The sequence below is a fragment of the Stegastes partitus genome, unplaced genomic scaffold (assembly GCF_000690725.1).
Source record: "Stegastes partitus isolate 25-593 unplaced genomic scaffold, Stegastes_partitus-1.0.2 Scaffold445, whole genome shotgun sequence".
In the NCBI taxonomy this organism is placed as follows: domain Eukaryota; kingdom Metazoa; phylum Chordata; class Actinopteri; family Pomacentridae; genus Stegastes; species Stegastes partitus.
This window is the reverse complement of record NW_007578176.1, coordinates 334,805-345,874: the sequence shown is the minus strand read 5'-3', so window position 1 is coordinate 345,874 and position 11,070 is coordinate 334,805. Positions and strand designations below refer to the sequence as shown.

Here is an 11,070-nt window from a genome sequence, read left to right as displayed (position 1 = left end):
TGCCTACTGTCACAGAGGAGAGGGAGTTTCTGGGTCCTGTCCTGATTGACGTGCCAAAACAACAACAGGGCATTATGGGATTTGTAGTATTAGCGGTGAATGCGCTGTACAGTATAATACCGGGGCAGCTCTAGTAGTCATTTGGTATTGTCTCGTGGGCCAAATATAATTGCAAAGCGGGCCAAATTTGGCCCGCGGGCCAGAGTTTGACACCCCTGGTGTAGTGCTTTGAGATCAGTCAGTTATATCAAAGTCTCACTTCCTATAGTTCAAGGTCAGTAGTTCGCTGATGCTGTAGGAGCAACTTCATCCTCCTCATTGTCAACTCTTGCGTCTCTTGTCAGTCCATCTTTGCAGCAGTGGCGTTCTTCTACAGCGGCTACCTCCTGCTGATGTGGCAGCTCCTCCTGATGGTCATCCTGGGCTTCGCTGGAACTCTCTGCTTCTTCGTGGTGGAGCGGATGCAGAACCTCACTTTAGATTTACAGGAATATTAGAAAGAAGACATTTTCCATTTCAGAGTTGATTGTTTTTCTGGGACAGACACTTTTTTTGGGAGGAGGCGAGGCTGTCGGAAAACCACTTCTACATCTTTTTATTTCATGAGGTTTTATTTTTAAATGTCTGTTATTATGCACTAAAGGTCATATACATTTTGGAAAACATTTGCGCACAGAATACTTTAACGTGATGCCACAACAAGCTGCCTTTAAGAAAACCTTTGTATAGTATTACGTTGTTGTCAATCAGCCTGGATTGTACTTCCGGTCTTAGTCAATCTTTAACATTTTTCTACTAGACTGCTACTAGAACGTTTAAAGTGATAAGACTAGAATATACTAATTGATGCCTGACAATCATTACTCTTTTTTTGTTGTTGTAAATTTTGCATATTAATGTCGGTGTTTTTCCTTTAGTTTTGTGAATCTTTGATGAATAAAGTTTTATGCATTTTGCACTTTGTGATTTCATTGACGAGCCAACATCTGTACCGTGTTTTGTAATAATCATGCAGCTCAGATGGCGTGAATGCAAACAGTCACTGAGAAAAGCTTTCATCGATGGATAAATATTGATGCAAGGAACATTTACTGCGGTCGTGAGTATTGATTAAGTTTCATTTGACCTGTAAATCTGAGAAACAGAGAAGCCAAGCTTGTATTTTACATTTGTTCCGATCATCCAACACCTTTGACAATGTGCCCTTAAAGAGCAACTCCGCTGACTGATCCACACAATCTTGATCTGCGCTTCAGATTTGAGAGGTTTCTGCCTCATCCTTACCAAAAACTTCTACATCCAGATGACACCGTCTCGCACCGCAAGATAAATCTAACGGACTTAATCCTAATTTGCCCGATTTATGTGAAAATCAATGACCCCATTAATCAAAAAAAAAGGCGCAGGCAAGGTCTAAGTTTAATAGAAAAGGGTTACAGGCCCAGAGGTCCCACATTACTTCACTGGTAATTGAGTATTGATTACATTATAATGAGAGTAAGCAGTTTTGTGTGATCTTAAGTCAATTGTGCCACTTACTTGACAACAACAAAGCACTGAACAGCTAAGTGAAGCATACAGCATTTACTCACAGAGTTAAATCCTGGCAGGGTTCATATTATAGAGCTTGGAGAGATAACCTTGTAAGGACAGTAACTAGGTTTGGATAAGTCTATTATCTGAACACTGGCACGTTTAATAATGCATGAGCTGTTTGTTAAGCCACCTGTTCTTACAGAAACATAGAGGTGGGGGGGAAAAAAAGGAGGGTTTGAAGGCACTTAGTGGTTCATAATCTGAAATGTTTGCTGGGTTTTGACATTTAAAAACTGCATTTTATGGACGATAAATGATGCACTACAAATAAAATATGCTTCTTGTCCATCCGTGCTAATCAGCTGCTATAAATAATCTTTAATTAAACATTAAAATATACAATTTAAACATATAATAGCATGAGATGAAGTAGGACTGCTTTGCCTCTTTAACAATAATATTTAACTTTGACATTATTTGTGTGGTCTAACAAACTCAGTTCGATGCTGGAACATGAAAATTGATTTGAATTTCTTCTTTAATCCATGCTGCAGCTTGAGTGCAATCTCTGTTGCTATTTGTATTTTCTTTTTTAAAAATCACAAAATGCCACAGTATAGAATGTCTTACATTTGGAGCGAAATCAGTCATTGGAGCCACTTCCTTGTGCCACAGACTGTTATTATTTAGTCATTTCCACTCATCTTTTCCTAAATTGGAGAAAGAAATGTACACTTTGTTCTTCTTTTTTTTAGGTGCAGTGTTTTATGAAAGCTCCACCTGCCTCACACAGCCTTGATTTCCCAAAACACTAACTTTATCAGACTGCGAGTCTGACTGAAAAGCAGATCAAATGTGCACATTAGGACTGATCTGCTCAATTTTGTCACATCCTCGCATCATATTTGCAAATAAGCAGGCTTGATTAAAATGGACCTACGGGATGCACGACTGGGGCTTTGTCAGAGGTCTGAAATCTGAAATGCCGTCTTTGTAGTCAAGCGTCGCGGTTTTCGGTGCTAGACAAGAGTTGTGCTGTCTTAACCAATGAGACGGTTTTAATTTCAAAGTCTGTCTATACCCAGGGGATTAATTCACTCATTAATTTTTATTTGTGACCTGCTTGATTGGCTCAGACTGTCAGTTTAACCTGAGAGCTGTGTTTATTACCGCGTTTCTGTACCTGTAGCTAAACCGGTTATTAAATCTGAAGACTTGCTTCATTTCCATGAAATATGGAAATCACACATCTGAGGATATTTGTAGGAATAAGGTTGCCGATTTGAAAAGAGAAACATATCGTATTAAATTAGATGACTAACAATGCTCTGTAAATTATTTGCAGAATGAAATGAACACAAACAGTTTTAACTGCTCATTTGTTTTTTTTTGTGCCGCTGGTAGCTTTCCACACAATAGATGTTGTTTCAATCATCAGAAGCGCAATTAAACTAATCATTCAGCAGTGTGTGTTCATTGTTCATGGATCAAAGGTTTGTGTGATCAGCAGTTGTCCTAGCAATTGTGAGAATTAGCCTCACATTAGTTAAAAACTCGGGATGGATTTCCTGCCACGGCAACAGAAATCAAGTCGAGTTTTATTCTACAGAAAATATACATATCTTTTATTGGGAATTTGCAATCATGACCACCAGAAGCTGACAGAGAAGCTGAGTTGAAGGGATCGGACGTAATGCCAGTGTCGGACGGGGATGAACAGCACGTCTCCGGGCTGTAACATGCATTCGAGATACGGGGCTTTGGCAAACTCCGGGAAGCGCTCGGTGTCTGGATTCTCCACCTCCACCTGCATGGAAGGAGTCAGAAATTGGAAATACTGCATATATTTGCAGGTTCAACATGTGCTATCTCTACGGACTGTCAATCCCACCTGACTGGTATTGTGAAGCAGCTGTGATTGATGAGGGTACAACTTGTCTGTGTCCTCTGGGGAATATAGGCGAATATACTTGCTTCCCACCACCTGACGTATATATATACAGGAGAGGGGGGAGGGAGAGGGGGGGAGGAAATCCCATGCGGTAAACAGAAAGTGATGGCGTGACAGATCTTTGACATTAACTAGATTCATAAAGCAGTGTTGTTAAAGTCACCTGAGCCAGGAAGTTCTGCTGAGGATCTTGGTGAAGAGGAGACACGGTGCCCCCGGGCCCGAACCACGCATTCACAGTAATATTGTCCTCATCTCCTTCGCCGAGGCAGCAATAATCAGGGAGGCGGATGTCTTCCTTTAGTTCTGGTATCTGAGGGAACATCAAACAATAACAACAGTAATAAGGCACTGAAGACTAATGTTGCTTATTAAATATTTGCTTCTGACTGTAATATTTTCCAACAAGTAAAAGGAATTTCTAATTATTTGTCTTGTTTATTTGATTTTTTTTTTTGCATTTTGGCTCAGATTGAAACACATTAACAACAACTGGAAGGATTGTCATGATATTTGGTGACGAGAATCATCGTCACCGAGAAAAATGAAACCTACTTAGTGATCCCTTTGCTCTCATCTGCTGTAGCGTCACCGTGGGACTGACTTGTTTTGTTTTTAATTAACTATCACTGCAGAGCTTCACAGAGCCACTAGCACGGTTGTAAACTCTTAGCCTTGTTAACATCTATTCAGTTATTAGATTTACTTTAAATGCCACTCAGCCCTATAGATATGTGTGTTGAATTCTGTGCTGTTTGTAAGGCAACTTTTACTATATGGATGTACATATCTGACCTCTTCTCTGCCAGTACGTGCTAATTTAATACCAGCAACTATCATCCAGGTCATAGTATGCACCATTATGTACAGTTCACTGTACGATTAGAGTCACACAACTATCCCCAAAAACATCGTCTTAATTCAGCCATGTTGATTATCTCAAGGAACACATCCACTTTGTCTTTTTCACTTAGTAACATGACATTATAAAGTCCTCAGTGCATAAAAATAAACAGCTGATTGTGAAGGATGATGATGTAGCGTGGAAAATCAGGGTGAGTGACGGCCCCCTATGCTCGGCCTCATTCTTATCTATCAAACAGCCCAAAATAACCACCTTTTAGCCTGACAACGTGCCCTTTTTGGAAAGTTCAATCCAGACGACGCATTGACTTCTAGGGTAAAATTAGGGCTAAAAAGTCAATATTGTTCAAAGCAATGTGGTGCGAGGATGACAGATGGAACAAAAAGAATCCCACTCTTCACTGTGCTGAAAATGTCATCTGAATAATAAATTAGTAAACTGGCAAAAGTGATTATATCGTTATTTTTATAATCATCCTGTAATTGCAAAAAGTAAAACACAAAAGCATACCTGATCAAAAAGCTGGTGCTGAGCCAGATAACCCAAAGCTTTGCCTTCATCCTGGGCGATGTGCAGAGCAAATTAAAATCAAAACACGGCCTTAGAAGTCACATTGTGTATTCTCTTTCTTTGTTCAGAATGCAAGTCAAGAGGATGCACTTACTTTATTTAAAATGTATCTGTCAATGAATTCGTTGACCGTAAGCAGCGTCTGTGACCAATCTTCATCTGTGTATCTGGATCCCACCTCAACAGGAACAGTCCGACAACCAGCCACAGACCTCAGGTATTCTATGCTTTGCAAGAGAGAGACAATTACTAGTATATTTCACAGTTTGCTAATACATATGCTGAAGAAGGGCGTCCATACGGCAATTAAACAGTCAACCTGGGCAGTTCTAGTTCCTCGTTTTCATTCTGGATGCGAGCAATATTCAAAAATAGGTTCTAAGTGCACTTCTGGATGCGGATCAGATGCCAGGAGCCGTATGTCAGATGTCACAGTGAATAGTCAGCTGTCAGGAGTCAGCGGTGAGAGGGAGGACAGTGAAGGATATTCTCAAATCGAGAGGAAGTTATATCAGACTCTGGTGTCAGAGTAAAGAGTGAGGAATCGGGGATTTAGTGACGAGTAAACCAACCTGAACTCATTTTATGTTGTGCCCATTTGCCTACACTTTCAAGCACATTAAAGCGGAAACTTGGACTGTACATCATAGTACCTGATGTAGATTTTATGTTGCATGCCAGGTTTTCTGTCCACTCAACTAGATAAGCCCACTCTGCTGTCATCACAAGAGTAAATCAGTTTGATTACAAGGCTGGATTGAATGCAGATAGTGCTGCTGTGTTTCACCGAGATGGAGAACGACAGACACAACAGCCACAACATTAAAACCACTGACAGGTCAAGTAAATAACACGGATCATATAGGCACAATGCTCTGCAGGGAAACCTTGGGTCCTAGCGTCCATGTGGGTGTTACTTCAAGCACACACCCTACATTCCCAGTGGCCTCCCTCAGAAGGACAATGCACCTGCCACGCTGTACAAACTACTCACAAACAGCTAAACAAACATGACGAAGAGCCACTGAACCGGCCTCCAAACTCCCCAGACCCCAATCTCATCAAGCATCTATGGGACGTGGCAGAACAAGCCCAATCCTTTCCCCCCACCCCGCAACCCACAAGACCCAAAGGATTCGCTGCCAACATTCTGGTGCCAGAAACCACTGAGGTCCTGTGTCCATTCCCTGACAGGTCACAGCTGTTTCGGTTGCACAAAGGCTACCCGCATGATATTAAGCACCCTCCAGACATGCACTGATTTCTATTAATCAGTAAACGTGTCAGCTTCGTGTCTAAATGTGCACCCTGGTCACTTCTCCATAAAAGTTGTGACGACAATCTTAGTGGGTCACACCTGATAAGGTTTCAACACTTCCAACACGGGACAAGTCTAACCTGCACCCAGTCATATTAATGATCAGGCATGCACCAGCAACGGCGCTTTGAGTTCTGTGAAGTGATTAAGGGAAGACTTTTTCTGTCATTTCAGCACCAATATTCATCCTAAAAACATCACACAGAGAGAGAGTCTCTTCTCTGAGTTTATTAAATACCTGCAGCATCAGACAGCAGCAGAAACCATGAGCATCTCCAAAACTGGAGAGTCTCACGCCTCTGTGCACGTGGAACAACAGCCCCAGTAACTTCATTAATTAGTTATAATTGTAAATTATCCCCAATATGGAGACAGGATCACTCAGGATCCAACAGAAGCCATGCTGTCCTTACACTTCTGGTAGAGTAGTAGTTAGACAATCATCAAACAGAATTTACAGCGTTTAGGAAATCATGAATAAACTCGGCTGTTATTTGGACACTTTGAAAAGCTGCTATTAGTTTAGATATAATCTTTTGTTTGTTATCGCATTGTTATGCATTATACATCATTTGGTGTATTGTCTAATCCTGCATGAAGGACTAATGCTGCTTACGAAGCGCTGCTCTCTGGCACTGTGGGGGCTTACGTCTGAATGAAGCCAAGGAGAACATCAACAGAAAAGTGAATTATGTCTGAATGACAGAATGCTGTCACTTTAACGGGTCGACAAAGGCAGCGATGTTATGTATCCCATGTCTGAAAAGAGCTTTAAGCAGGTTGTGTTAATGTTGTGGCAGATTGGCGTACATGCTGATGCTGTGAAGTTCATTTTTGTATACAGATAATACAATTTTAGAGCGTTTTATGAACTTTCACGCACTCACAAACTGGTTCCAACAAGGACAACAACTGACATTGTGATGTCATCTGGACAAAAATAATGCAGAATGAATTATAAAAAAATCATATAGCAATGTTCAAATGAGCAAGAATATATTCAGAAAAAAAAACAAACAAACCTCCAGGGGTGTTTATTGAGGGCTGGCCAGTGGTCAATGATTCCTTCTAAAATCACTGGTTTGAGGGGGAGCAGATAGTTCGTATTGAAGCTTTCCAGCGAAGGACACTTTATCCTGGGAACTGCCAACTCTTCTTTGATCACAGGAACATGTGGGCTTGCAATCTTTATTCTCTATAAAGGACATCAAAACCAAACGAACAAAAAAAAAAAAAAGATCTGTCAGTTGGACCTCTAGGGAAAAGCATTGAGAAAAACAATGTGATCATATTCTTCATGGCTGAAGTGACGAAAATGTTGATTAATCAATTATCATAAAGCGAACAAACAACTATTAATGAAGTCATTTATAAGTTCCAGCTTCTCAATTGTAAAAATGTGCTGATTTTCTTTATCGTATAAGCCAGCGAATTTGATATGATTTTGGACTGTTGGTGAGGCAAAACAAGATATTTGAATGTTTGGAAGATTTGGGAATTTATCTAGACAAATGTGACTATTAAGATGAATGACAAATGGTTAGTTTGTTAGTTTGAGTCAAGTTTGCAGCATTCAAGAAGGCCAAGGTCTTCATGCTGGACAGATCTCAGTCACAAGCAGTACACCACTACCCGGCTGGCAAGCGAAGGCTTCAAAGATGGGCTAACAATGACATGACCTACTTCCTCAACTAAATTAAAGCCAATTTAGAAATTCTGGGTCCTGCTCAATTGGGAGATTTACTGTGAGGGAAGACAACACACTTCTTTGAACAGCGTTATGGAGGCTGTGGTTGCTGCTTTAGTAATATGGGATTGTGAACTGACAGACTCCAAAGATGGAAGGTCCATGGCACTTATTAAAAATAGTAGTAGTTATATTGGTCAGTCAATATCTTTGAAAGACCAAAAATGTCATTTAGTTGTCATTTTGTGTCACTGCTTGGTCAAAATCATCCTAAGAATTGAGATAAAACAAGTGAAGTGGGAAAAAAAATTGCATTTGTAATTTAGTTGCCTAATAATTATGCACACAAACTCCCCAAAGAAAGACAAAACTCACTTTTTCTCAATTAAACACTCAGGTTTGAGGTTCAGTTGCGTTTTGAATTGACTGAGAGCACTGTATTTGTTTAACAATAAAATTAATCCTGAGGATTATGATCTGACTAATAATTATGCATGTAGTGAAGTGAGCAAACACTCACAAATACCCAACATGTTTCAATTGTTTTTTTGAGTTTATATATTTAAAGCAAAAAGATAAACACACACAAAAAGTTACATTTAAAGCAAAAATATCCTGCCAACCCCACTCTAAACCCTCTATCTCAATTTTGACAGTGTCTAAACAAAGTGATCTGACATTTGAAAATCTGTTGCACTTCATCTTCAGTGACACGTGTTGAAGTGCAACAAGATGAAAGGAAAAAAAGAGGAAATACTTTCATAAAACGTCCCAGCTGCTAACATCAGTCACTGCATCGTTCAGACTATGAATCACATTGAACATAATGCAAAAGATAACTTTCCTGGATGCGTTATATAAAGTGACAACCTCAAAACTACTAAAAACTTTTTTTTTTCCTTTTATGACCTTTGATGTTAAAGTAACAGATGATAAAACACTTGCAAATGTACACAGAATAATATGTTTCAAATGCTAAAAAAAGAACTTACCTTGACTTGAGAATGTTCACTGTCATCTTTAGCAGATTTCCTTGTTTCACGTTGCAGAATCCGAACAATAACCTGGAGTATATTATCCATGATGGCTGCCCCCATGAGTAAACCCATGTCACAGGTCCTGACAGCCTGCAGGATCTCACCTTCTGATGGATTTCCGCGACACAGAGCGGCCACTTTGAACAGACATCCATAGGAGTAAACACGCCTCCACTCTTTATCCACCTGGCGCCATGTTCCCGTGTTGAGTCTCTCCCATGAAATATCCAAGATGATCTGAGCATTAAGCATATGGCTGGCACTTGTTGTGTCACTGTACAGCTGCCGTCTGCACCGTTTCAGCATTTCCAGCACACTTGACTCCACTCTGTCAGTGAACTGCAGTGGAAACTGCTCTTCACTGAAAGGCAGAATAGCAGAGATTTGTGACCACAGCGATGCCATTGATGAGAAGGTCTTTGTTTTTTTCTGTAGGATGAACAACGGAGGTGAGTCAGGGATCTCTTATTCACACTGAAGCCCCGATGAAGCATTTCTAATTTTACATTAAATTTACATAAAACACTGTTGGAATTTTCAGAAGCAAAAAGGTTGTAGTTTAATCACTCGCTCTATTCTGATCTGGTTATTTGCCAGCGCTGTAACAATCTGCTAAAACCGCCTGCCACCATGACACACATACACGGGACACTTGTTTATTCCATCACCGACAGCCTCTTTGCTGCAGTGAAACAGATGTATACACCTAATTTCCACATTGGCAACCACAAAACACAGGTGAGGGCATCATGAGCCAGAACTGCAAGTGTGACACATGCACAATGACGACACTTTGTCGCAGGGTTTCTGGAACCGCCAACTCTGCCTCCGTGTGACTCAATCCATGTTTGGATGCTCTGTGGTGCTGGCTATGATGCCAAAGCATGAGGCAGCCAACTTTGAGCACCTGATTCATTTGCGTAGAGCAGCACACAGTCTTGAAAACTCAGACTGAACTAAACAAAACAGAATGGTTGCACACACCACATGCCCAAGGTAGCTATGATTCCAGAGTACTCAAAACCCTGATTTTTATATGACACACATGGGCTGAGGATTTTATGCAACAACAACAAAAAACAACCATAAACTCCAGTTATTTAGGATGTCTGGGGAATTACAGTTCTGTCAAATTCCATTATAGAAGTGATTTTTTAAAAAAAGGTGGGAAAAGTATGTCATGCCATTTAAAAATAAATAAATAAAAGAATTCAGCAGTGGGAGGAAGGCGATGATCATTTTTCTTTAAAACCTCACTAATTAGATTCTGACAGTGCAATCTACTTCAGGGTCAGTTTTATCCCAAAATCTCACAAAGAGCATGAAGCGGTGCACAGAAGAACCTGAGGCCAGTTCTGATTTCACAAGGCTGGATCATTAATTAGAAGGTATACAATATGCTAAGACCCAAAAGCAACTTAGATATGAAAACTAAATCTAAATAAAATAGGATATATACAGTTGAACACAAATCTGTTACATATTTTATGTATAATTTGGTAGTGGCTCTAATGTATACAATACCTGAAACAACATAATAAATGTGGGGCTGTGAAAATAAGAACAACAATAGCAACAATAATTATTAAAAACACCAGTTAATGCTGGAAAAACATGTGAATATGCTGTACATTTAATGAGAAACGCTGGAAAGTATGGACAACAACGTAACAAGTGTAACCTGTGCTGCTTGTTTAACGCCGCCTCAAAAGTCGTAAAAATATAAAATGTCACATAAACACTACCAAAATACGACCAACTAAAGCAGAATAAAATATCTAAAATGCATTATTTACCTGTTATTACCACATGTGCACCGTTAATCCGACAATTTATGTGATAACACAAGCGGACTGTCACCGCTAACGAAGCTCCAACAACTCCAGTCACAACTCTGCTGCCGGTGGGTCAACAAAAACACACCGGGAGGGAACTCAAACAGCAGAGCGCGTTGGTTCCGCCTTGCTTTCAAGGTTGTGAAAAACTGCCTAAAAAGCCAAAAACGTTTAGAATCAATTACACGAAAATGCTGTTGGTGCAATTTGAAGTATTTTAAAGACGCCAGCGTTTATTTGTTTGCTTATTTATGTGACAGAAACTGTGGTT

General features: G+C 40.0%; 2 protein-coding genes across 2 annotated transcripts in view; one reads left to right on the top strand and one right to left on the bottom strand.

Moving 5' to 3' along the window:
• LOC103360500 (UNC93-like protein MFSD11) overlaps positions 1 to 983 on the top strand; it is a 12,073-nt gene extending 11,090 nt beyond the window's left edge. The window contains exon 13 of the mRNA XM_008286277.1: positions 345 to 983. Coding sequence (XP_008284499.1) covers positions 345 to 497 — 153 coding nt within the window. The 3' untranslated portion in view covers positions 498 to 983. The remainder of the gene's footprint in view (positions 1 to 344) is intronic.
• Positions 984 to 2,914: 1,931 nt separating this feature from the next.
• kdm8 (lysine (K)-specific demethylase 8) lies at positions 2,915 to 10,868 on the bottom strand. Its single transcript, XM_008286276.1, has 8 exons — positions 10,761 to 10,868; positions 8,920 to 9,393; positions 7,263 to 7,435; positions 5,017 to 5,149; positions 4,863 to 4,913; positions 3,651 to 3,800; positions 3,428 to 3,520; positions 2,915 to 3,343 (listed from the first exon to the last, which is right to left on the bottom strand). The coding sequence occupies exons 2-8, from the start codon at positions 9,367 to 9,369 to the stop codon at positions 3,179 to 3,181; spliced, it is 1,215 nt and encodes a 404-aa protein (XP_008284498.1). The 5' UTR covers positions 9,370 to 9,393; positions 10,761 to 10,868; the 3' UTR covers positions 2,915 to 3,178.
• Positions 10,869 to 11,070: the final 202 nt, after the last annotated feature.